The sequence below is a fragment of the Bubalus kerabau genome, chromosome 14 (genome assembly GCF_029407905.1).
Source record: "Bubalus kerabau isolate K-KA32 ecotype Philippines breed swamp buffalo chromosome 14, PCC_UOA_SB_1v2, whole genome shotgun sequence".
Taxonomy (NCBI): Eukaryota; Metazoa; Chordata; class Mammalia; order Artiodactyla; family Bovidae; genus Bubalus; species Bubalus kerabau.
Window position 1 is genome coordinate 57,279,572 of NC_073637.1, and position 27,936 is coordinate 57,307,507.

Below are 27,936 nucleotides of genomic sequence, written 5' to 3' on the forward strand. Positions count from 1 at the left end.
CACAGCGATGAAGATCCAACACAACTGTAAATAAAAAAATTAAATCATTTTTAAAAATATCATTCAAAACAAAGATTTGAATTAACCTATTTAAAAGGTTAATAAACTGAATTTGTTTGGCTTCAAACACCAACCAACGACACAATTATAAACTGATTTCACTGGGGGCACAAGATGAGATACAAAATCCACCTGCACACATGTACAGCATCACGGGGGTCTAGTTTCAGACCTCAAAGCCCTCAGCTGCACTTTCAATGGCCACAGGTGAAAAATCTGGAAAGACTTTTGAGTTCCATTTTTCCCCATTCCCTGTGATCACACCTAAATCATACTAGATAAGGATTTAACCTCTGCCATTTAAGAAGAACTAAAGAGCTTCGTGATGAAAGTGAAAGAGGAGAGTGAAAAAGTTGGCTTAAAACTCAACATTCAGAAAACTAAGATCATGGCATCTGGTCCCATCACTTCATGGTAAATAGACGGGGAAACAATGGAAACAGTGAGAGACTTTATTTTTGGGGGGCTTCAAAATCACTGCAGATGGTGACTGCAGCCATGAAATTAAAAGACGCTTGCTCCTTGGAAGAAAAGCTATGACCAACCTAGACAGCATACTAAAAAGCAAAGACATTACTTTGCCAACAAAGGTCCGTCTAGTCAAAGCTATGGTTTTTCCAGTAGTCATGTGTAGATGTGAGAGTTGGACTATAAAGAAAGCTGAGCACCAAAGAATTGATGCTTTTGAACTGTGGTGTTGGAGAAGACTCTTGAGAGTCCCTTGGACTGCAAGGAGATCCAACCAGTCCATCCTAAAGGAAATCAGTCCTGAATATTCATTGGAAGGACTGATGCTGAAGCTGAAACTCCAATACTTTTTCCCCCTGATGTGAACAGCTGACTCATTGGAAAAGACCCTGATGCTGGGAAAGATTGAAGGTGGGAGGAGAAGGGGACAACAGAGGATGAGATGGTTGGATGACATCACTGACTTAAAGGACATGAGTTTGAGCAAGCTCCAGGAGCTGGTGATGGACAGCGAAGCCTGGCATGCTGCAGTCCATGGGGTTGCAGAGAGTCGGACACGACTGAGTGACTGAACTGAACTGATTTATTTTTTCACTAGGAAAAAAGCATTTAAAATGTTTCCATTAGCCTGTACCAACATTTAGTAACAATCATTTGATTTGAAATAAAAGTACCTTCATACTCTATCAATAGAGCTTTCACAGGGTGTCTGAGAAATTTAGGCCAGGTTTACCTCCACTGGTATAGCCTTGATTCAACTAATTTAATAGAAATATTTCCTAATCCAGAAATAAAAAGAAAAGAAAAACTAGGAAGAAATTTATTATCATTCTCACTACAAATTGTAAAAAGCTCAAATAGTATTTTTTGTTACTATGTTATGGGCTGAATGTTTGGGTCCCCTCAAAACTAAAATGTTGAAACCTAGTGAAACCTAATGCCCAATGTGATGGTATTAGGAGGTGTGGCCTGTGGGGAGTGTTCAGGCCATGGGAGTAGAGCCCTCATGAATGGGATTAGTGTCCTTATGAGAGATCCCACAGAGCACCATAACCCTTCGAATGCCTCATCTGTGAGGAACAGGTTCTCATCAGATACCTAATCTGCCAGTGCCATGATCTTGGATTCCTAGCCTCCAGAATCTTGAGAAATCAATGGTGTTTATAAGCTACTCAGTCTATGATGTTTTGTTATAGCAGCCTGGACAGACTAAGACACTATAGATATCTGTCAGTAATATTTCTCTTACGCAAATATAGAAATGGTCTTTCTCTCCAATGGTGACTTACCTGGATATATAGTTCTGAGAATATCAGGTTTAGGGGGTGTCTTGCAACATATGCTATTTTCTGTGACATTCAAAATATGACAGGCTTGACCTACAGAGAAGCAAGGGCAGAGCCATTACTACAGAGCTTCAGAATGCAAAGCACACCAGCCTAACTTGGAGTGCTTTTTCAATTAGAACCAAGATGCACAAGCAAGACGCAAAGCTGAAGGGTCTTCATTTCCTTTACATGTTCTCCATCAAAGCTTATCCCTCATTAATTGTACTTTAGTTGTACTTCCACAAGGCAACACTTTGCTGGCAAAATCTCACAAATCTGAGTTAGAATATTTCATAATTTCTGAGAAACAAAGTTAAAAGTTTGATAAAATGATGTCATGGTAAACTATTTTATGTGGGTCCAAAGTGAAGCCTTATATGTTTTGTTCCCTGGAGAAAAGTTTGGGAATAAATCAGTCATGTTTAAAATTTACAAAAGTAGATGATTCCAGTCTTCTTAGGATAATAGTGGTTTTGTTCAAGTTTTTAAAATAAAAACAAAAAGGATAATAATTTTAAAATAAATTTATAATAATTTATGTCACAGACAGATGGAAACCAAAACAGACACGGTTTTAAATAAGAACGATTATCGTAATACATAAGCACAAATAGACTTGAGTAAGAGTTTACATTTTAGACTCCCAAGTGCTCCTCACAGTACTTCATGAAAGGTCAACCCTCATTAACTATTTATTGACATGGAAATAATCCATGAATACAGAAGTAAGGGAAATGGAGGAAAGCATCTTTACCAAGTTTTGTTTGGTGGCCTGGAAAATGTATACTTCAATACAACCTTTCACTATTTGAATGCTTTGTGGATGCAAGATCACTGAACTATAAAACAGTACATTTTAACAATATTTTAAACCAACTTAACTCATTTTTGTTGGAGCAAAGGAAAGATACAAAAACCAATGATTTTCAAGAAATTATTGAGGATTCAGAATCTCAAATCTGCCTGCACTTTAATGGCAAATACTATAAAAAAAAACTTAACATGTAATCTTTGTATATCAGCTGTATCATAATGTCAGATGTAAAACATACAAATTCAAAATTATGTTCCTGTTTTTAATATTTTAAAAGATAGTAAAACAGAATAATATATTATATGAAATGTTAAAATTTTTTGGCCTATGCAGGTGGCCAGGAAGAATTCATGGGATAGGAAAGATGTCCTATGAATGCTACACAAGATTGCTTTCTGTGAATTTCTTTTCTTGAAATCACATTTTGGCTAGCTCATCAGCAGATTCCTTAAAAGCAGAAATCATCTGAGCAGAAGGCTTGATCAGAAAAATTACATGCCAGGTACTTGGACAGATGTCCTGTTCTTTGTCCATCAAGGTAGGTAAGGTCATTTTAACTCAGTGAGAAGATCCCCATTATACATTCATTCCCAACTTCCCATTTGAGCTGCCTAGCTCCCTACCTTTGAGCAGATCTGAACCAGACATATGAAAGTGACGCACATCCAGGGAATCAAGCCCAATGTACATTTTGTGAATCAATTAATGCTCTTTCTAAGGCCAAAACAATCTGTAATTACTGATGTCCAGACAAGACAGAGTATATGACAAAGGGATGAGGAGTCTCCCGAAATGCCATTTTAAATTTCCCTGTAATTATCTAACCCATTAAGAAATAGTAACAGTTCAGAGAGGTAATTTGAAAGTCTATTAAATAGAGGTTATGTGTGTCTTTAGCGTGGCGAGCAATTTGTTGATGGCAGCCATGATGCTGCTGTGCAATGCCCTTCGGTGCTGACCTCAGAGCCCAAATCCTGGTCACATAAGGCTGCAAGGAGCAGTCCTCACTGGAAAATTGCAGTGAGAAAAGCATCAAGCTCCAGAACCAAATGCCCATCTGGAAATACCAGTTCTTAAATTAAGACATTAATTGAGCACAACTACTATTTTTCACAGAAATAATTAAAGGAAGTATTCATTCTTTTATTAAAAAATCATGAAAAATACCTCCAACTAAAACTCGGACTGGGAAATCTGTCTGATCAAAGAACCGTCCACTGATTGTTAGCAAGGTGCCGCCTTGAGTGCTTCCTTGTGAAGGTGAAATCCTAGTAATCTCTGGGATGGGGAGGGGAAGGACAAGAAATAAAATGTCATGAACATTCCACATAAACGTAAACGTTTGTCTTTTACAAATTTTCCAAATTACCTAGACATAGCAAATAACACAGCGAAGGTACTGGATTACCAAAGGAATGAAGCAGGTCTTTCGTTTTTTTTGTCTCTGATGCAGTCTTGCAAAGAGGACAATAAACATGGTTTCACACAGACCTGCATCTCCTGGGGACCAAGGGTAAGTGGTAACTGGTATCAAACAGACACTGGTAATGGAAGGATCCAGAGAACAAGGAAAGCCTGGGCTAAGCATAGATGTTTGCTTCCAAAAGAAAACAAGAAAGCAAGAGAACAGCCTCTTCTCTATGCTCTTTAAAAATGAAATCTTTCTTATATTTATGGACCAACATCTTATATTTTTCTCACATACTAATACATTAACTATGACTGGAATGCTTGCAGCTTTGTATATAAGAGTCTTAGGTATACTGGTAAAATAGACCAGTAATGATACATGGTACATTCTTTTTAAAACTTACTCTTATTAGTTCATTCTATCAAAGTTCTATGTATTTTTCCATAGGAGTTTCACATTCAATAAAACAGACTTCTGTAGCCTAGACGGTAAAGAATATGCCTGCAATGCAGGAGACCTGGGTTCCATCCTTGGGTCGGAAAGACCCTTTGGAGAAGGGAATAGCAACCCACTCTGGTATCCTTGCCTGGAGAAACCCATAGACACAGGAGCCTGGCAGGCTACAGTCCGTGGGATCGCAAAAGTCGGACACAACTAACATTTTCACGTAAGTTTCACAGTAAGTTTCCAGAAAAAAACAGGATAGATCATATTTGGTTGATTCCAAGACACACATTTTTTTCATTTTTGAACATCTTTCAAGTCTCAGGCCTGGCACTGAGATCTCTTTAAATTGAGATAAATTATGATCTCCTTGAGGAATTTTTTGGACCACACTGAAAGCATAAATCTCTGAGAGTGCTGGTTTGTGGGTTTAAATTGACAGCAGAGATTTTTTTTCCTTCCTTGATCAACATCCCAAGTTGAGATGCATGTTTCCCTGCTGTCTCTTTTAGTGAGATAAGTTTATTTCTCAATCAACCTGACACCAGAAATGTAGTTTTTGGCTACAGATCCTGGCTTTTTGTAGATCCTGGCTTAATGTCAGGGCTTCCTAGTACACTCCTTATCTTGGGTGTTTATTCTTTCTTAGAACTACATAAAATAATACAGTACATTTTACAATCATTGTTGTATTTTATTTGATGAAATAAAGTATATGCACTTCTCTTCCCCTGCCTTCCCCTCACACAGAAAGGTCACATACCTGCATATGTTTGAAACATTGAAATTTTATTGAGAGAAGAAACGAAATATGCCATTTTTTCTGGTAAACTCCTGTTTAAAAAAAAAAGTAAAAATTCTTGCTTTAAAAATGACCTTTATTTTAGGAAATTTTCTTTTACTTCAGTGATAGAAATCATATCAAAATTTACAAAGGACCAAGAAAGAACTTTTGAGGAAAATGAAGATGTTCTATAGCCTGGTTTATTAAATCCACAAATATACCAAACACATTTGCCAGCACTCACCAAACTGCACATTTAAAATATGCACCTTTTATTATATGCAAATAAATGAAGTTCAATAAAGTAAGAATTTGTATTAACATAAAAAATAAACACACAGGAGGACTGCCTTTCATAAAAGTTGGGCTCTATGGATGACCATCTTGGGCTTTCTGTGCTCTTATAACCCATTTTGGAGAAGGCAATGGCAACCCACTCCAGTACTCTTGCCTGGAAAATCCTATGGACGGAGGAGCCTGGTAGGCTGCAGTCCATGGGGTCGCTAAGAGTCGGACACAACTGAGCGACTTCACTTTGACTTTTCACTTTCATGCATCGGAGAAGGAAATGGCAACCCACTCCAGTGTTCTTGCCTGGAGAATCCCAGGGACGGGGGAGCCTGTTGGGCTGCCATCTATGGGGTGGCACAGAGTCGGACACGACTGAAGTGACGCAGCAGCAGCATAACCCATTTAGTGATAGAGTAACTAAGATCATTGAACTATTATCAGGTATGCTAAAATTTTAAATTTTTTAAGCTTCTAATTAGTATGCTATTTAATTCTTATATCAATCCCATGAGGTAGGTAATACTCAGAGAAATTTTTTCTTAGTCAAGATCAGTGATTTCCCTGGCGATCCAGTGGTTAAGACTCTACCCTTCCAATGCAGGGGGCATGGGTTCAATCCCTGACCAGGGAACCAAAATCCCACATGCCATGCAGCATGGCCCAAAAAGAAAAAATTAGTTGACATTTGTCTTAGTCAAGATCACAAAGACAGTAGCAGAAATGGAATTTGAACCAGGCAGTTTGAGTCCATAGCCCTGGGTACTACACAGTTCTCCTCTCTAGCCACTAACTTACATGAAATACAAAGTATGAGTGCAAGTTCACAACAATCCACCACAGCTAAGTCACCCTTAATAAACACAGAGCCTATTCATGTTTTTGATAGATACGTACTTGGACTTCCATAGCCTAAAGGGCTAGGGATGGAAAGAATATGATCCTAAAACTGAATGCTTTCTCTTAATTACCTCCATTAAATTCATAATTAGAAAGGTTAAGATAGTCTAACGTTATCTAAGACTCCAAACTCATTCATCATAATTAGAGCACAATGAACCAGAATCTATAAGGATAACAGAAACCTTGTGGTGGAGACCAACAATCAACTCCCTATGAATCCAACACAGGCATTATAATGTGCATCTGCAAAGCTAAAGAGTCCCTGAAAATATGCTATGCTAACTTAGCTATTTAAGAAGTTCACACTGGATTTTAAATGTTTATATTATAAGCCTTTCAGTTGATTTCTTAAAGATCTAAAATGAAGCCAGTTCCAACAATGTCTGTGGTCAGATCCTGTCTCTGAAAAATTAACTCTGCTTTTTAAGCTGGTGGGGAAATTGCCTCCTGAAATAAAATTTGAATGTAATTTATTTGGTATGACACTGAGGTGATTTTCACTAATTCACTGATAATAACTAGGCATTTCTCAATTAACAGAGTCTCATCTAAACCTTATCAGTTTGGAACAGCTGTTGTTTGAACTTGGGGTAATAGAAGAGGGAAGGTTGCCCATTAAAAGAAATACAGAATGCATACAATATTGTAAATCAACTATACTTCAACAAATTTTCTTTTTAAAAGTAATACAAAATAGATGTCACACAGTCTCCAATTGGTTCATCTGATATTCAGCAATGCTCCAGAAATTTGTAAATATTGATTTTATTAATTATAAAATGATGACATTTTTAAAATGCCATGTAATCTTAAAACTAGATTTTTAAGTAGTAAATATCATGTTTTTAACAATCACCTTAAATTCTTAAGACTGTTTTATATAGAAATACAATTTCTTAAACTCTGAGACCCTAATACAAAAGGAAATCCATTGGCTTAAAAAAGGAAAAAATGATTATAAGTCAAGATCACAGAATTTTATGCAATAAATTTTATGCAGTAACAATTGTATGCAATATTTTTGCCTATATATGCACAAATTTTCTAATTTTGGGGGTATGTTAATGCTGCATATTGACTTATGTATACCTATCAATCACAATCAAGCTCAATCACTCAAACCTTCTATTTTTAGATAATTATTTCTCTGAGAGAGATATGATGAATTTGGCAATTAGCACCTCTCATTCAGACTTGGAACTAAGAATTCACTTTTCTCACCTTAGGAAGAATGACATTGAGAGCATAAAGGAACCATATATAGTTCACAAAATCATTTAAAACTCCATATCATTGCTTCTAACACGTTTTGCTAATATTTCAATAAAATCCTATTGTCTGATCTTATCAAGTTATATTTAAGTAGGCCATGTCCTTACAGAAAATCACAGTTAAGTCATGGGACTAAGTCACTGTCCCATATAAATCATAAAGGTAAATCTTAGCACTGTTTATATATCACCCACTCTGGCTTTATCTTGAATTATAAAATTCTTCAAGATTTTAGTGCAGTATATTTTATTCTATAATAAAGTGTCCGGTGGTTAGGACTTGGCACTTTAAGTAATTCCCTGATGGTGATCCAGTGGTTACGACTTGGCACTTTCACTGCCGGAGCCTGGGTTCAATCCCTGGTTGGGGAACTAAGATTCCACAAGCCATGAGTCATGGTCCAAAAGTAATAATAATAAAAACTTTTAAAAAAGAAAAAATATAGTCCCTGGGCTTTGGGAACCCACAATTTTTTAAAAAGTGTGCCTCAATTTCTTCAGCTGAAAAATGGTACTAATAGTACACATTCCATAAGGTTATTTTGATACTCATTAATGGCTTAAAATAGGGCAGGTACACAGTAAGTCTCAAATTTAAGTATTATGGTTATTATTATCATAAGTAATTTTTAAAATAACTAATTTAAAAAAAAAATGTCCAGCCCAGGTTTATAACTTGGCAATAAATCTACTGACTTTAGGTGTCTAGAACTAGCTCTTCTATAAATACAGTGATAATGGATTTAGTTTCACCAACCCAACTGCATTTCCATACATGCAGGGACCAAATCTCATCCTTCTCTTACAGCCTGTAAACAATGAACAGGAATAACATCTGCTTTGATTATAATATTGCCACTCTTTCCAAACTTCTAATCACTGAGTCTCTCTTCAGAGACAAAAAAATAAACAATTTTTCATCATCAGTCTACTACAACTATATTAGTATTGGATGGCTAAATGATGTGACTTATTTGGATTTCAATCAACCAGTTCACTTTCCAAACAGGAGATGCTATGACATTTTGGGAAGAACAATTTAGGTTTGGCACATCATGGTCCTGCCCATAAAAGGCCAGCAGCATGCTCCAGTGACTGGGAGGGCCAACAAATGCCCCCCACACACCCTTGCAAATGCTCCAGGAGTGGGGTAATCCCCCCACGGTAGAGAATCCTGGGTCAGGGCGTTAAACAGTGATGAGATGTGGTTCTGTGACTGAGACCCTCCATCGGTCATGGCAAAGCACGGGGAAAAAAGGCTTAGGTCCTAGAGTCAGACTGCATGGGTTCACATTCTAGCTCTGTTTCCTACCAGCTGAATATTCCTAGGCAAATCATTTAATGTTCCTAAGTCTCTCTTTCCCAGTGTGCAATATGGGATAGATGAAAACATCCAATTTATAGGTTCTCTGGGAGTATTAAGCTAGATAATATATGTAAAGTGCTTAATGCCATGCCTGCCACTAAAGGTTCTTTGTTATATCTATGAGACTTGCAACATGTGTTGAGATTTGCATATTCTTGTATTTCTATAAGTATGTGATAGTCTTTCTGACTGAAATTAGGATATCTGGAAATAAGTTCTAGTTTTACTAGAAATCAAATATATAAGTTATTAATATTGGTATTAGAATGAACAATTAAAAGCTGTAGCTACCATCTTTTACAATTCTATTTGTCTTGATACTTTAAGAGAAAATCATTATCAGATAATATTAACCATGAAGCTTTATTTATTCTTACAGTCAAAAAATTTTTAATTAGTTATCAAAACAATTTTATAAACAAGAAGGGCTACAAAACATAAAATAACACTTTTTCATATCACAATCAAATATTTTTTTTTATTTACTGTTTTAAGTAATGCTAGATTTCCCAGCAACTGAAAGGCCATGTCTGAGAAACAAATTACTAGTGAACAGGAGTTACAGACTCCTTAAATGTTAATTTGGGTAAAGTGATTAATTTTTTGAAAGTAATTAAGTTTTTAATCTAGGGATATATAGCACAAAGTAAATATACACTTTTATTTTATTTTCCCAGTTGAATCAATTATGAAAATTATTATTTACAAAATGATCTACCTTCCATAATCACTATCCAAGATGAAGCTGACATTGTGATGACCTGGAATTAATTAAAATACACAATCAATTAAATTCTCAATCACAGGAGAATAATAACTATATATTATAAAGCTGATTTAAAAGCAAGGAAAATTAACACCATAATTATGCAACCATCTACTAATCCTCAAAGAAATGAAAACGAAATATCTTAAAGAAACACCTACTACTTTAAGATATACAAACAAGATGTCTCAAGGTTGTAACCAGGAAAACCTCACAAAGTATAATAATGAATGAAGAATAAAAGAACATATATGTAATCATATTGCCCTCAATTTTCTTTCATTCATTTAACAGCTACTTAATTGGGTCAGTGACGGGTTGAGAGGTACGGGTGAGCACACTGTCAACGGAGGATATAGTCAGTCAAAAGCAACGACACAGAGAACGAAAAACTGTGATAAAGCTATCAAGGGAAAGGAGAACGAACTTCGAGAATGTAAAGCTGGGGATCAGGCTTTTTGGAAGACATGACATTTTATTTGAAACTTTCAGGACCGGAAACTTGCAAAGGCTGTGAGGCAGAAGGAATGTGTATGTGTGTGTGCGTGTGTGTATATGTGCGTGCGCGCGTGTGTTAGTCTTTCAGTCGTGTCCGCATAGACTGTAGCCCTCTAGGCTTCTCTGTCTATGGAATTCTCCTGACAAGAATACTGGAGTGGGTTGCCATTCCCTTCTCCAGGGGATCTTCCCAACTCAGGGATTGAACCTGGATCTCCTGAGTTTCAGGTGGATTCTTTACTGTCTGAGCCACCAGAGAAGCCTGAGGCAGAAGGAATAAAGCTCATTAACTAAAATGCTTATGATTCTGAAGTACACAGAGCAAGGAGTAAAAATCAGAGTAAAATTAAAGCTACAGGTAAACAGCTAAATTAGTAATGGAAACATTCAAATGACAGAAGAAATGGAAAAAAAGACACTTGAAGATACTTCAGTGTAAATCTTAGAAAAAGGATTTTCCATACATGCTTATGTGATGCTGAAAAAAAGCCAGGAAGTGCTAATTTTTAAAAAAGGGATGATGCTATATGAGCGGTCTAAGAGAATACCAAACAAGGAAATACAGTCAGGCATTTCTGAGAATTATGATAAATGATGGTCAACACTTACCAATGTAAGTTCCACTCATCTTACAAACCATAGAACCCATGTCTCCATTTGGGTGATCTAGTTTTAGACCATACCTAATAAAATATGCATTTTAATTTCAAAGTTTACATTGACATTGAAGTTTTAAAATATTGTGTTTCCCTCAAAAAATCTTATGAATTTCAGAATATGTATCAGGACAGAAACTGTTACTACAACAAAGATTTTTGTAAAATAAAAATATTTCCCAATCTTAGCTGAAGTTATTTGAATAAATATTTCCCAGTCTTAGCTGAAGCTATTTGAATAAATATTTCCCAGTCTTTGTTGAAGTTATTTAAAAATTAAATATTTTGTCATTAATTTGGTCATCCCCACTGATACTCCTTTTAAAGAATTCAAAGGACTACCAAATGAAACAATTATTTGATAAAGGTATTTCTCAAAACACTTTATTCAAAATAATTTAAACAGTTCATATCATAATACACTGGAGATAGTGGAGATCAGGTTACATCTAACTATATCAATGACTGATAAATTACCATATCAAATATTACAATTTATACTGTGTTATAAAGCATTTGGATATGCACTATTGCCAGAAATTACTATTTAAATCTAGTATGTTTATATCTACTATTTATTTTTCTAAAGAAAATTATTTGAATTACTTACAAATTATCAGATTGTGATATGAGAAGCTCACAGGGCATTCCTCCAATATAAACTCTGTATAAATATTTTATTGGAAAAGATCAAGTTGTGTTTAATATATTGTTTCAAAATGCTCTCCTCCCACCAAGCTTACTGCCACTTTATTTTTTTTTCTCCCAATCACTTAATAGTATCCATCATTCATTCAACAAACATCTACTGACCACTTATTATGTTACAGTTTTTGCTGTAGATGCTGGAGCACATCAGTGAGCCAAGATCTCTGCCATTATAGGGCTGACAATATAACTGGGGAAGAATAACAATAAACATGATAATCATAACATATTTGGTGTGTTATAAAGTGATGAATACTATAGGGATAGCAAATGTAGATAACGGGGACTCTTCCATCTGAAGTTCAATTAATTCCAATACAAAATATAATTTTGTAGTTAAGTTTCATATGAGTTAAACAAGGCTCACGTCTCACAAAATAATTGGGATGAAAAGAATGTCTAATAGGATCAGTGTCAATGAAATGGGAACAAGAAGCTGAGAAGGATTAGAAGCCGAGAGGAAAATCTGCCTTCACATTTCTTTCCCCAACTGACTGGATTGACCTATTACTTTAAGGCTGATAGAACCCAGTGATACTGGAGGCTTGTAGGTAACTGACAGCTATCACATTCTTTGCAACACCAGACTAAATCCCCAGGTTCTGGGACAGCAAATCCAGATACAAAATAAGGCCAGATACAAGCCTGAATTACTAGCATATCTCCTAGCAGAGAACTTGGAACTTTTTAACATACTTTTCATACAAATTCTTTCATTTGATCAATACATTAGGTTATAAAGAATAAACTGAATTACTATACCTATTACAGAAATGTATGAGTTCATATTCTCTTTCTAACCTTTTGCTTTATGCAAATAAACAACAAACTTAGCGGTCAGCATTTACAGCATTACTACATTAAGTCCTGGCAACTTATGCATTAGTACTTACACATTAGTAACTAGTATCCTTCCATTTTACAGATGAAGAGACTGAGCCAGGGAGGCTAAGTAGCTTGCCCAAGCCTGCAGCCAGGAAGGGGTAGAGCAGGAATTCAAACCTAGAAAGCTCTGCTCCAGTGTGCATTCTTAACCATACCCTGTAATTCCTACAGTGGTGTGGGTTTGCCTCTCTCTGGTAATATTACCCTATTTGCCCTTAAATACATATATTTATTATTTTTTTTTCCTCACTTTATCTTTAAGACCAAAAGCTCCTTTAGTAGGCACTAGGTCCTTAAGTCATTTGCATGTCCTCTCTCATTTGTACCTGGTCTGAATGTGGAGATTTGGCCAAACTGACAAAGCTTGTGAGAAGCAGAAGCAGTTTGGGTGCTTGGTCTCCTGACTTCCTGTCAAGACTCAGCCCATTCACTGCTCCCACTTACAAAATTCAGGCACAAGAGAGTGCCTTGAGGGCTCCAGTGTCACAATGAATGTGATAGAAATGAGATAAAAGCAGTTCTAAAACTTTTGCCTATAGATCAATGTGTGATTTTTTTTCTACATTTATATATATTAATAGTATCTCAGGGGTACCAGAGTATAGGGGCTGGGCAGCCTGCTCTGCGGTCTCTTCTGACTGTGATTATGTGATTTCATGAAATAATTTCTATCCATTCCTTTGTATTAAAGACAAGTAAATTTCAACTACAGAGGAGGAAAAAAGGAATCACTTGAAAGTTAAATTTTCTATTTCCTGGCATCATTAGGGAAAGGATGACTTAGAAAAATCTGCTTTTAGAATTGAGATATAAAATATTCATAATACTCAACTATACAGAAATAGACAAAATACTTATACTAAACAGTCCATATAAAATGCTAAATATTTATTTTAGTAGTCCTTTTATTTTATATAAGGAATCAATAAAAATATTTCTAGAATAATAGATTCATGCAAATGTGATTTAATTCAGAGCTCTGCCCCATAGAATGCCAGACAAATCATCTTTATTTCATTTAGCAAAATCTTTCAAATTGCATGTTTTATAAAATTATATATACATATGTACATGTATGTGTGCTGAATATTAATTTATTCATTTGCCCATTTTATACATGTATTCAATAAACATGAAGTATCTTGGAAACTATGATTTGATTCTGTGTGAATTTTTTTCTATATTTATATATAGTATCTCAGGGTTACCAGAATATAGAGGTTGAGTAGCCTGACCTCTGAAGTCTTGTCTGACTGTGATTCTGTGATTTCAAGAAATAATTTCTACCCATTCCTTTGTATTAAAGAGAAGTAAATTTCAACTACAGAGGAAATGAGCAGGACTTCCCGTCTTTTAAGGCAGGACCAAGATAACCCCACCAATGCTGCAGGAAGTTATATAACTCTAGGGACATTGCTATTTCCTGCCCAAAGTGTGGACAATACTTTTGATAACCAGCAGTGCTACCATCTGGTACACAGTTAGAACATGGAGAAATTAGGATTCAAATCCTAGCCTGTTAATACATTATTGACTTTTTTCAGTTTCAGCTCTCCCCCATACACCATGTACAGTAGAAAAAGCGCCAAAATACCTGTTGGGAAACTTGGGTTCTCCTCCTGACCTTTACTAACTCATGGACCTCCAGGCTTCAGAGGTTTTTTTTTTTTTTCTTTAATATGTACAAAATGAGGCAGCTCGATAAAGTAATAAAGTTCTCCAGTAATGAAGTTCTGCAATTTCAGCTCAATTACTATTAGACTTCTTTCATGTACCTCCTATTTAATAAAGTCCATCATAGAAAAATAAGCAGTTTCGTCAGACCAAAAGAGAAAAGTATATTTGCCATGGTTTCTCCTTTTTTATTTTGTATTGGAATATAGCTGATTAACAATGATGGCCATTGTTTCTATGTCAATGAGCTATGTAACAGTTTATTTTTCTTTGCATAATATCGCTGGAAAATACTGGGAATCTCATCACATTGTAGTGGTTTTTAATATCATTGGACCCATTATTCATGGGCTATCACATCTCTTCTATGAGTTATAAGAATATTTTTGTTGCCACATCAAAAACTTACCTCAAAATCCTCACATTTTTCCCATTAGAGCTTAGTGCCGTATTACTTCCATAGACATCAGTGAAGGTTCTGCCTCGGATTGTTATTAGTGTACCTAAAAGCAAATAGAAAAAAACTCAGTGCAAGATCATCTATCTATAGATCCACACATTTAATATTAAAACTTTACAGATTATCCCAATAAAACCAGCATTCAGACACTTATATCTTGTGTTCACTATATCATTTAGAACTGCTCTGAAAGTTCTAATAAAAAAATAAACCATAAATAAATATGTATAGTATTAAAGAGGTATCTATAAGTATTTATAGCTAAAGAGGTGTTTTGTGGAAGATAGGATGAATTATTCAACAAATATTTCTTGGATCATGGGTCATTTATTTGAGAAAATGTAAATAATATCCCTACTTTATACCAAAAAATGAAGTAAATTCTAGGTGAAATAAAAATTAAATATAAATAATAAAACCACAAAAACTCTTGAAAAATAAGCAAAGATTTATGTAGTAAATTTATGTAGTATTTTTATAGTCAGGATAGTGGGATCCTGACTATAAAATGAAGGGAGCATAAAATGAAGGGAGAAATAACAAAGGTTAAGATCTATAGATTTAATAATAAAAATTAAGTGAGGACAGAAACATCATTAATATATTTAAAAATAAAATAATAAATTAAAAATATTTCCCATCAGTAAGATATATATATATATGACATACAGTCTTAAAATACAAATAATTCTTGTAACTTAATATGGAAATAAACGACTAGCCTTAAATTATCAAAGAGATGAATTGGCAATTCATGAAAAGAAGAAATAAAAAACTTTAATAAATACAAAATTAATTACATAAATCAAAGAAGTGGAAAAATTCAGGAAAAAATCTACAATACTTTTCACATAAATTCTTTTTATAAAAAAAGGAAAAGGAGAAGAGCCCCTCTGCCTCCCAGTAACCAATGTCCACTGGGCTTGGAGGAGGTGAAGCCAGGGTCAGCCCCCTCGGGGCTGTGTAGGAGTACATTTTTCACATAAATTCTTGAAAATACAAGAGTACCTAGAATTGTCAAGGTTTAAAAAGAAGGACATTCTCACATTTTCCTGTTGGAATTACAAGCTGATACAACTATAGTTATTATAAAAAACACTGGAAGCCAACTAACATTCAATATAGGGAAAGTTTAATATATTATAATAGATTCAGATGCAGCTATTAAAAAGCATTAAACAATCTTTATTTTATAATCAGAAAATGCTATTTATAAATTTTTAGGTATCATATATTTTACATACTAAAAATTAATTACTATAAACCAAAAAAGATATTTTGATTGTTATATAACAGACCTGGAGTTCCAGATAAAGGTGTGATGCTCCTTATTGTTGGGGTTCTGAAACTTTTTGCCTGCAAAATAATACTGTTGATAAGCAATCTTATCTCTATCTTGTTCCTAGCTTTATGAAATATCTCTGCTTCTTTCATTATTTTATATTTGAACAACAGCCATAATATGAGTATGAAAATATTCTTTTTATATATAAGAAATAGTTTAGATTATTATTTTGATTATTCCAAATTTTTTTCCCTGTCCCTAAAAATCATCTTTCATTTCAAAGTGTTTCTTTTTGAAGGTTTAAAATTCAATCACTCTTTTGTCATCAGTATAAGCCAAACCACAGTAATAAAGCTGTCAAGTAAAGACTTTTAAGAATTTGGTGGAATAAAATTAAATAAAGCCTACATGGGTTTTCACCCTTTATGGGTTACACTCATAAAGAAAAAATAGCAAAGCATTTTTCAAAAACATAGAAGCAAAATTTGGGAAGAGTTCATCAAAATAAGTTTTAGTAACTAAGCTAATGATAACTCCAGAGTTACACAAAAAATACTTAGACCACCACCTGACACATTAGTAAAATCAACATTTTATTAATCATTGGCTATTATTATTCAATCAAGTAAACATATGCCAACTTCGTTTGAAAAGAAAAAAATGAGAATTACCACAAAGGGGAAATATACTATAATTATTGAAAAACAAAATTAATTCTGAATTTTGTAAATTCAGGTAAAAAGCAGAACTGATGGACAGATTAAGATTCCTCAATGACTGGGATACGTACAGATCAAAATCCACACCTAGAAACAAATAATACAGGAGAAAACAAGCTAGAAATAGATCAAGAAGAGTCCATCTGCAGAAAGAAAAGGGTGCTTCAGAAAATGGAAGAGGACAGGAACATGGGCAGGAGTTAAAGGAATAACTGAAGTTTTTGGAGGAGGAATAATGCTGGTGGAGAAAAGGATGACCTCTGCATGGATACAAAAATTACACAAGCAAAAAAACTTAACACGAAGTTGACTCTCAGTGAATGGCAGCTGTCCCCCTCCCCACTCCTTCTCATTCAGGAACAACCTAAAAGAAAGATGCTCAGGTACTTGAAGTAAAAGGACAGATTTTTTTTTTTAAGATTGCCAATAAGAGATAAATTTTGAAATTTGAGGCTAAGGATGACTTTGGACTCATTCTTTCACACTTTAGAAACACTTAATGGAGAATCAATGTAAAGGTAGTAGGATGTAAAACACCTAGTCAAAATACTTCTTTTTAAATTTTTTTATTTTGGGCAAAATACCACTTTTAGAGGTAGAATAATAGAGAAGGTGGAGGAAGAGAAGCTATAGGAACTGCCAAATTATGGGCAAATCAATCTCTCTAAGTCAAAGTATACACACATAAATTATATCTGTGGTAAAAAATAATTGAAGAATGCATATTAAACAACAGATTAGTTACTATTATAATTTGAGGAGACAGATCAGAAACAGATTTTCAATACACCATCAGCAAAGGATCAGTGAAGACGGCAGATAAAATTATTTCATAGAAAACAGAAAAAGAAGGTAAAAGATTCTGAAAATTAAGAATAATTAACCTGAAATACAACAGCGGTCAAGGATAATGATTTATCATGATAAATGAATATCATGAAAATGATAAAATTAAAAAATAGTATGAGAATTAGATCCTACAAATGTGTAACAGTGTAAAAGGTTTTAAAAAACTCAATGAAAGTGTGCAAATGTTATTGGTTCTCAGTAAGAACAAAAAGTAAGAGTGAGCACTTGAGTTCAGTTCAGTCACTCAGTCGTGTTCAACTCTTTGTGACCCCATGGACTGCAGCACACTGGACTTCCCTGTCCATCACCAACTCCAGAGTTTACTCAAACTCATGTCCATTGAGTGGGTGATGCCATCCAACCATCTCATCCTCTGTCGTCCCCTTCTCCTCCTGCCTTCAATCTTTCCCAGCATCAGGGTCTTTCTAAATGAGTCACTTAGCATCAGATGGCCAAAATATTGGAGCTTCTTCAGCTTCAGCATCATCCTTCCAATGAATGGTCAGGACTGATTTCCTTTAGGATGGACTGGTTGGATCTCCATGCTGTCCAAGGGACTCTCAAGAGTCATCTCCAACACCACGGTTCAAAAGCATCGATTCTTTGGTACTCAGCTTTCTTTATAGTCCAACTCTCACATCCATACATGACTACTGGAAAAACCATAGCTTGGACTAGACAGACCTTTGTTGGCAAAGTAATGTCTCTGGTTTTTAATATGCTGTCTAGGTTGGTCATAACTTTTCTTCCAAGGAACAAGCGTCTTTTAGTTTCATGGCTGCAGTCCCCATCTGCAGTGATTTTAGAGACCAAAAAAATTAAGTTTCTCACTGTTTCCATTGTCTCCCCATCTATTTGCCACGGGGGCAGTGATGGGACCAGATGTCATGATCTTAGTTTTCTGAATGTTGAGTTTTAAGCCAACTTTTTCACTCCTCTTTCACTTTCATCAAGAGGCTCCTTAGTTCTTCATTTTCTGCCACAAGTGTGGTGTCATCTGCATATCTGAGGTTATTAACATTTCTCCTTGATTCCAGCTTGTGCTTCATCCAGTCCAGCATTTCTCATGATGTATTCTGCATATAAGCTAAATAAGCAGAATGACCACATACAGCCTTGATGTACTCCTTTCCAAATTTGGAACCAGTCTGTTGTTCCATATCCAGTTCTAACTGTTGCTTCTTGACCTGCATACAAATTTCTCAAGAGGCAGGTCAGGTGGTCTGGTATTGCCATCTCTTTAAGAATTTTCCACAGTTTGTTGTGATCCACACAGTCAAAGGTTTTGGCATAGTCAATAAAGCAGAAGTAGATGTTTTTCTGGAACTCTCTCGCTTTTACAATGATCCAACGGATGTTGGCAATTTGATCTCTGGTTCCTCTGCCTTTTCTAAATCCAGTTTGAACACCTGGAAGTTCACAGTTCACATATTGTTGAATTCTGGCCTGGAGAATTTTGAGCATTACTTTGCTAGCGGGTGAGATGAGTACAACTGTGCAATAGTTTGAGCATTCTTTGGCATTGCCTTTCTTTGGGATTGGAATGAAAACTAACCTCTTCCAGTCCTGTGGCCACTGCTGAGTTTCCCAAATTTGCTGGCATATTGACTGCAGCATTTTCACAGCATCATCTTTTAGGATTTCAAATAGCTCAATTGGAATTCCATCACCTTCGCTAGCTTTGTTCGTAGTGATGCTTCCTAAGGCCCACTTGACTTCACATTCCAGGATGTCTGACTCTAGGTGAGTCATCACACCACTGTGGTTATCTGGGTCGTGAAGATCTTTTCTGTATAGTTTTTCTGTGTATTCTTGCCACCTCTTCTTAATATCTTCTGCTTCTGTTAGGTCCATTCCATTCCTGTCCTTTATCGAGCCCATCTTTGCATGAAATGTTCCCTTGGTATCTCTAATTTTCTTGAAGAGATCTCTAGTCTTTCCCATTCTATTGTTTTCCTCTATTTCTTAGCATTGATCACTGAGGAAGATTTTCTTATCTCCCTTTGCTATTCTTTGGAACTCTGCATTCAAATGGATATATCTTTCCTTTTCTCCTTTGCCTTTCACTTCTTTTCTTTTCACAGCTATTTGTAAGGCCTCCTGAGACAAACATTTTGCCTTTTTGCATTTCTTTTTCTTGGGGATGGTCTTCATCACTGCCTCCTGTACAGTGTCACAAACCTCTGTCCATAGTTTTTCAGGCACTCTGTCTATCACATCTAATCCCTTGAATCTATTTGTCATTTCCACTGTATAATCGAGGGATTTGATTCAGGTCATACCTGAATGATCTAGTGGTTTTCCCTACTTTCTTCAATTTCAGTCTGAATTTGCCAATAAAGAGTTCATGATCTGAGCCACAGTCAGCTCCAGGTTTTGTTTTTACTGATTGTATAGAGCTTCTTCATCTTTGGCCCAAAGAATATAATCAATCTGATTTCGGTATTGACCATCTGGTGATGTCCATGTGTAGAGTCTTCTCTTGTGTTGTTGGAAGAGGGTGTTTGCTATGACCAGTGTGTTCTCTTGGCAAAACTCTATTAGCCTTTGCCCTGCTTCATTCCGTATTCCAAGGCCAAATTTGCCTGTTACTCCTGGTATTTCTTGACTTCCTACTTTCGCATTCCAGTCCCCTATAATGAAAAAGACATCTTTAGGGGGTGTTAGTTCTAGAAGGTCTTGTAGGTCTTCATGGAACTGTTCAACTTCAGCTTCTTCGGCGTTACTGGTTGGGGCATAGACTTGGATTACTGTGATATTGAATGGTTTGCCTCGGAAGTGAACAGAGATCATTCTGTCATTTTTGAGACTGTATCCAAGTACTGCATTTCAGACTCTTTTGTTGACTATGATGGCTACTCCATTTTTTCTAAGGGATTCTTGCCCACAGTAGTAGATATAATGGGCATTTGAGTTAAATTCACCCATTCCAGTCCATTTTATTTGCTGATTCCTAAAATGTCGATTGTCACTCTTGCCAACTCCTGTTTGACCACTTCCAATTTGCCTTGATTCATGGACCTAACATTCCAGGTTCATATGCAATACTGCTTTTGACAGCATCAGATTTTATTTCCATCACCAGTCACATCCACAGCTGGGTGTTGTTTTTGCTTTGGCTTCGTCTCTTCATTCTTTCTCTAGTTTTTTCTCCACTGATCTCCAGTAGCATGTTGGGCACCTACCGACCTGGGGAGTTCATCTTTCAGTGTCCTATCTTTTTGCCTTTTCATACTGTTCATGGGGTCCACAAGGCAAGAATACTGAAGTGGTTTGTCATTCACTTCTCCAGTGAACCACATTTTGTCAGAACTCTCCACCTATGACCTGTCCATCTTGGGTGGCCCTATATGGCATGGCATATGAGCCATAGAGACTTAGAGACTTTTAAAGCAACTGGACATTGCTGTCATGTTTTTATTGTATTTTACATGATACTGAGCCATGTTATGATGTTATGAATATTGATCTAAAAGACTGTGTATGTGTGTGTCTGACTCTTTGCAACACCATGGACTGTAGCCCGCCAGGCTCCTCTGTCCATGCGATTCTCTAGGCAAGAACGCTGGAGTGAGTTGCCATTTGCTACTCCAGGGGATCTTCACGAACTGCCCCAGGCATCAAACCTGCGTATCCTGTGTCTCCTGCACTGGTAGGCAGATTCTTTATCACTGCGTCACCTGGGAAGCAACTAAAAACTGGGGCATATCTAACTAGAGGAGGAGTGGGAGGATATGTGTATTGGACGTGGGAAGCGGTAGCAGATTTATTTCATACATGGCTTTCGCTCCCCATATGTTCACCTGCAATTTCTCTTTACAGCTCTGCTTAGTGGGAGACGTGAATACAGACTGGCCTTAGAACCTGCTTTGGCCACTAGAATGTAGTACAGGTAGCATGACATTTTTGAGCCTAGTCTTAAAGGCTCCCTGCACACTTCTGCTCCCCTGAGGGATCCCTGCCTCTAGTATCTGATAAGTTGGGCTACTTTGTGGAGGGCAGAGACACTACACAGAACAAAGCCTAATTAGCTGGATTGTTCCAGCTGAAGCCCTCCAAAGTACCTCATCAAGAGTGGCAAAGCCTCCTGCCTCACCCACAGCTGACCATAGACACAGGAGTAAGTGCAGCAGAGATCAGTTTAGCTCTGTCCAGAACAGAAGAACCACACAGCTGACCCATGAATACATAAGCAATATGAACAGTTGCTGCTTGAAGCTGCTAAGCTTGGGACTTGTGTGACGCAGTAGTAGTGAATAGATGTAGGAAAACAGGTGTTAAAATCTCATCTTCCATTGTAAGAATAAAGTAGACAATAAACTTTAAAGAATCAGAAATAGCAATAAACATATTTCTTAATAAGAAGCCTATTATTTAGAAATATCACAATAAAGAAAATGAAATACTTCTACATACATTAAAAGTAATACTTTTAGGACTTCCCTGGTGGTTCAATGGTTAAGAATCTGTTTGCCAATGCAGGGGACACAGATTCGATCCCTGGTCTGGGGAAATCCCACAGGCTTTGAGGCAACTAAGCCTCTGTGCCATAATCACTGAAGCCTGTGTACTGCAATGAAGAGCAGACTCCATTTGTCTCAACTAGAAAAAGCCAGAGCAGCAACAAAAACCCAGTGAAACCAAAATATTTTTTCAACTTTTAAAAAACCATAAAAAAATTCTTCTTGTTTAGAAATACCACAATAAAAAACTAAAGTTATTGAAAGTGGGGGAATGTGAAGAATGAACATGAGGTGGAGTGAGTAATCAAGGAGGTCCTGTTTGTTTTTAATTAACCTTGTAGAACCAGTTCAGTTTTTCATTATATAAAACTATAACTTTGTTAAATAAAAAAAGTTTTAATTTTCTGTATTACATGTTCAGGCCACACACCACTAAAATCTGAAATTTTTAAAAGACAAAAATAATTTAAGAAGATTCAGTTGCATGGCATTAAATCTCTTATTTTTGTCTTAATCAGAGGAAAAGCACAGAGCATTAGTCAGCAAATATAACCTGTGTTCCTACTAAGTGCTGAATGTTATGCTTGTTCTAGGGATGAAACATTGAATAAAACCCTCTAACTCAGAAAAACACTTAAAATATAATCACAGCACAGTGGATTAGGTGCTAAAATAGTAACAAATGGGATATATAGATAAAACACTATATAGTAATAACTATGTGTGGGTTCTTTCTGATCACCTTATCATTTAATCCTCCATTTTACATGATGCGATGAGATAATCTCCATTTTACATATCTCCATTTTATAGAGGATGAAAAAACTGAGGCAGAGTTTCACTATGACCAAGTCAGAGTAGATAATGAAGCCCGTATAAGAACCCTGAACAGCACTGAGCCACTATACAGTTGAGGAACACAAGGGAAATCACTTGGCTCTGCATGGGGGAATTTTCAGAGTCCCGAGCAAAGAGCAGGACTCACTAAGCAGAAGTGAGCAAGATGTATGGATCCTTGGTCAGGCAGAATGTTAGGAGACACTGCTGGAAACAATTGGTTCCAGACTATGAAATAATAGAGGAAACTTACAGATAATGGGTAAACGAGAGATACTGAGTGGAGGAAAGACATAATGATATGTATGGTTTTGAATGCGGCATCTGAATGGTGCCATCAAAAAGGATGTGCCCAGTGGGCCACAGCGATAGTGGGTGAGAAGTGACAAGACCAGACTTAAAACCAAGGGTATGGCAGGAAAGAAGATAAGGGGACAATGAACTTCAGAGCTAAGTTGGAGGGTAAGATCATCATGGTTTGGTTTCTGAATAGCTCTGGAGCTGAAGATGAAGGCAAGGAAGACACTAAGGATGTAACAGGCTTCTAGCTTTAGATGTGTGATAAATATCAGAAATTTTCTAGTAGTCATGTATGGATGTGAGAGTTGGACCACAAAGAAAGCTGAGTGCCAAAGAATTGATGATTTTAAACTGTGGTGTTGGAGATGACTCTTGAGAGTCCCTTGGACTGCAAGGAGATCCAATCAGTCCCTCCTAAAGGAAATCAGTCCTGGGTGTTCATTGGAAGGACTGATGCTGAAGTTGAAGCTCCAATACTTTGGCCACCTGATGTGAAGAACTGACTCATTGGAAAAGACCCTGATGCTAGGAAAGATTGAAGGCAGGAGCAGAAGGGGACGACAGAGGATAAGATGGTTGGATGGCATCACTGATTCGATGCACATGAGTTTGAGCAAGCTCCAGGAGTTGGTGATGGATAGGGAAGCCTGGCCTGCTGCAGTCCATGAGGTTGCAAAGAGCTGGACATGACTGAGCAACTGAACTGAAGTTTAAGGAGGAATACTAGACGTCCAATTTGAGATTAGTTGAGTTGAGGTTGCTTTGGGGCCATTTAGGTGTTTTATTCTGGCAAACAAAAGATGGCTCCCAATTTAGGAAGAGAAAGTGAGCCAGAGATATTTGGGAATCATATGTTTGAGAATCATAGGCGCTTCCTGAGGACAGAAGTCATTACTAATTTCCTCAGCATTTTATCTTACAATGGAATGTTATAGCACTCAGTAATCAACAACTTAAAACATAAATACAATTTTTAAATTACATGAGATGGTCTGTAGAAGAAAATATATTATTATGAACACCTATATTTAGGGGAACTAAATTTTGAATGATTCTGGTCTACATGCAGTCACATTTGTGCTCACTGCATCACAAAATACAAAGAAAGAGAACATAATTATGTTTCTATTTAAAATGAAGATGAGGGACTTCCCTGGTTAAGACTCCATGCTCCCAACTAGGAGACTTGGGTTTGAACCCTGGTCAGGGAACGAGATCCCACATCCCACAACTAAGAGTTCTCATACCACAGCTAAAGATTCTGCATGCCGCAACTAAAAAAAAAAAAAAAAAAAAAAATCCCTCATGCTGCAACTAAGACCTACTGTAGTCAAATAAATAAATATTTTTAAAAATAAAATGAAGCTTAGTCTGATGAAAACAGAAAAAGGGAAATCAAAGTAAGAGCAGAAATGGAGAAAGTGAAAAAAACAGTATGAACAAGAAAACAATTTGAAAGTAAAAAAGCTGAATTCAATAATAAAATTGATTTGAAAAGCAAAACAGGAAATGGTAAGATTTCATTACTATAGAAGATAATTTAAACTGGGTGAAATTATCCTTAGCTTCAGTTCAGTCGCTCAGTCGTGTCTGACTCTGCGACCCCATGAATCGTAGCACCCAGGCCTCTCTGTCCATCACCAACTCCCGGAGTTCACTCAAACTCATGTCCATGGAGTCAGTGATGCCATCCAGCCATCTCATCCTCTGTCGTCCTCTTCTCCTTCTGCCCCCAATCCCTCCCAGCATCATGCTAGTAAATTTTTTAATGTGGAAATAGATAACAATTTGTAAATTAAAAAATAAAAATCCAGTTCTGAAAGAAACCAAGTACAAGATCAAGTACATGTAAGTCAGAGAGAAAATGCCACCTACACTGAAGATGCAGGCCCAGCTGCTGACGTGACCTTTGCAGGTATTATTTTCTGTAACAGGAACCCCATCCACACTGACTCTAACAGTGTAGGAATCTTCTGGCATTGCTCTGGAAGGCAAATGGAAAACACATACGGAATGCAAAAGTCTGTTATTTAATGTATAGCATTCATGAAAAATACCACCCCAGACTACATGTCATTTTGGTAAAAAAAAAAAAAAGTGTCTGAAATTCTAACTGTGTATGTGTGTGCATGTGTGCTAAGTTGCCGTTGTACAATTGTGCTGTTGTAGAATTAAATTCAAAATTAACTGTGCTTCTGTGCAATTCAATTCAATTCTGTATTATGGAAAGATGCTCTCCATCCTGAACTCTGTACTGCAAATTCTCACATCATGGATCTCAGGCAAGTGCTTATTCTGACCAATGCACTGGTTATTGAGAAGAAAAACAATAATAACAATCATTTAAAATTGTAACATATCATGTTGGTACAATTATTTTTTTTTAATTTTATTTTATTTTTAAAATTTACAATATTGTATTGGTTTTGCCAAATATCGAAATGAATCCACCACAGGTACAATTATTTTATGCTTTGCTTTTTAAGAAGTTTTAATCATGTTTCTCTCTAAGTAAGCTGCAAAACATCAGCAAGCCTAATACGGATAGAATCCTCTGGAATACAGGCTACCTGTCTCAGTATTCAAAGTGGCCATTTAAAATGATTAATTTTTCTCCTAAGTAGCTAATAACAAACATCAATTTGAGTTGATAGTAAAGAACTTGAAATGTCAATCTACAAAATGATCATCTTTAATCTTAATGAGCGTGTCAAGATTCTGAACAAAATTAATCAAACCAGACAGGAAGGTATAATTTTGATATTTTGAGGAGCATCATTGCAATTTAATAGTGGCCATTTATCTTCTAAAAGAGATCAATAATGATTAGCTAATAGCTCTAATAACCTGGGAAAGGATATAGAACACATTTTGATCATGCCAGTATGTGGAAAGAGTGCTACAAGTGAATATAATAAAGATATAAAATGGTCTAAACATCATGAAGTCAAAAATAATAACTGATAATCAGAAAAATATTATTATAATTGCCAGAGTGATTAAACCATTATAAAAATAATATGTATAACTGTGGTTCTGATATGATGAAAATGATGTTATTAAAGACACTTTACAACATACCTAGTATAACATGTAATATGGGTTGAATGACTTGAATCTTTTTCTACATCACAAGAAATTGATCGGAAAGAAGAAATTAATTGCACTCTGTTTCCCAATTCAGCATTGTCAACTCCATAGTCAAACTGGTTTGCTTGAGCAAAACCTGGAAGAGTGAAAACACTCAATTATTACTAATGGAACTCTGTTTTCAAAGATTTAACAATTATCATTTTGTATTGAATCACCAAATGAATAAGGAAGAGTATTGATGTAAGCAGTTAATCTACTTCACATTTACCCCTGTGATTGCAATCCTCTTTGAAAACATAAAAATTAGCCTATAATTAATTAATTCATAAAAGCAATGCTTGCAAATCTATTATCTGTCAGGTGTTGTTAAAGGCATTGGAATCAAATGGCTTATATCCTACTAATGGGAGAGATGGGTAAAGAAATAGAGAACATACAAATATATACCACCAGATGTTGTATCTGGTGGTGATTACTACTATGAAAACAGCAGGCAAAGGGGCACAGCAAGATCAGACAAAGTGAGCAGGATTTTATAAGGCGTGGGGTCTTTCCCTTGAGTACCTATAAAGCAAAACCTGAGGTAAGGACTTGCAAGTAGAGACTTTGAGAGTTAATCCCTTAGGAACAAGAGAGAATAAAACCTGGACTCCACTGAAGGCAGCTGGGGCTCAATCTTGCTGGGAAAGACTTTTAAGGAAAACACAGATAGCCTCTCAGAAGCAAAGAATCAACGAGAAGAAGCGTATATTCATCAAATTCTCTCCCATTCACTGAGGGTTCCCCATGGGGGAAATGATTTTTCCTGCACTTTCAGGCTGCACATAGGTACATGCCATCTAGGTTCCAACGCCACTGCATCCAAGAAGCCCTGGGACAAAGACACACTGTGGCACCTGGAGGCGAGAGCTGGAAGCGTGGACTGAGTCAGGGTACACAGCGAACGTTTTGCCACAGCTGTGGCTAGAAAAAGAGGTGGGAACCAGGATGTGCAGCTGAGTAAAAAAGGCATCTGATAGAGTTGACTCCTTGTGCCATACAGATATGCTCATGAATGCTAAGTCACTTCAGTCATGTCTGACTCTCGGCAACCCTATGGACTGTAGCCTGCCAGGCTCCTCTGTCCATGGAATTCTCCAGGTAAGAATACTGGAATGCCCTGCTATGCCCTTCTCCAGTGGACCTTCCCGACCCAGGGATCGAACCCGTGTTTCTTACGTCTCCTGCATGGGCAGGTGGGTTGTTAACCACTAGTGCCACCTGGGAAGCCCACAGATATGCTCAGACCCTACATTTGAAGTAGAATGCATTATCAAGTCTAACAGACAGTGGTCAGCTAAGAGCTTTGTTAAAGATGTAATAGAGGGACTTTCCTGGTGATCCAGTGGTTAAGAATTCATCATCCAGTGCAAGGTACGTGGGTTCAATCCCTGGTCAGGAAACTAAGATCACATCTGCCTTGGGGCAACTAAGACCTAATGCAGTCAAATAAATAAATAAAATATTTTCTAAAAGATTTAACACAACAGGGTTAATGGGACAAGCAACAGGCCTCCCGGGCCCTGAGGCTACAACTGATACTTGTTTGACCTCTCTCAGCCATTGT

General features: G+C 36.5%; 1 protein-coding gene across 1 annotated transcript in view; it reads right to left on the reverse strand.

Annotated features, from left to right (window-relative positions):
* The window catches only part of PKHD1L1 (PKHD1 like 1), a 178,619-nt gene that overhangs the window by 141,698 nt on the left and 8,985 nt on the right, over positions 1-27,936 (reverse strand). Inside the window, exons 3-12 of the mRNA XM_055546412.1 lie at positions 26,319-26,463; positions 25,113-25,221; positions 16,083-16,140; positions 14,734-14,827; positions 11,668-11,721; positions 11,011-11,084; positions 9,856-9,898; positions 5,289-5,359; positions 3,838-3,948; positions 1,818-1,907 (exon numbers count right to left, since the gene is read on the reverse strand). Of these exons, the coding sequence (XP_055402387.1) occupies positions 1,818-1,907; positions 3,838-3,948; positions 5,289-5,359; positions 9,856-9,898; positions 11,011-11,084; positions 11,668-11,721; positions 14,734-14,827; positions 16,083-16,140; positions 25,113-25,221; positions 26,319-26,463 (849 nt within the window). The remainder of the gene's footprint in view (positions 1-1,817; positions 1,908-3,837; positions 3,949-5,288; positions 5,360-9,855; positions 9,899-11,010; positions 11,085-11,667; positions 11,722-14,733; positions 14,828-16,082; positions 16,141-25,112; positions 25,222-26,318; positions 26,464-27,936) is intronic.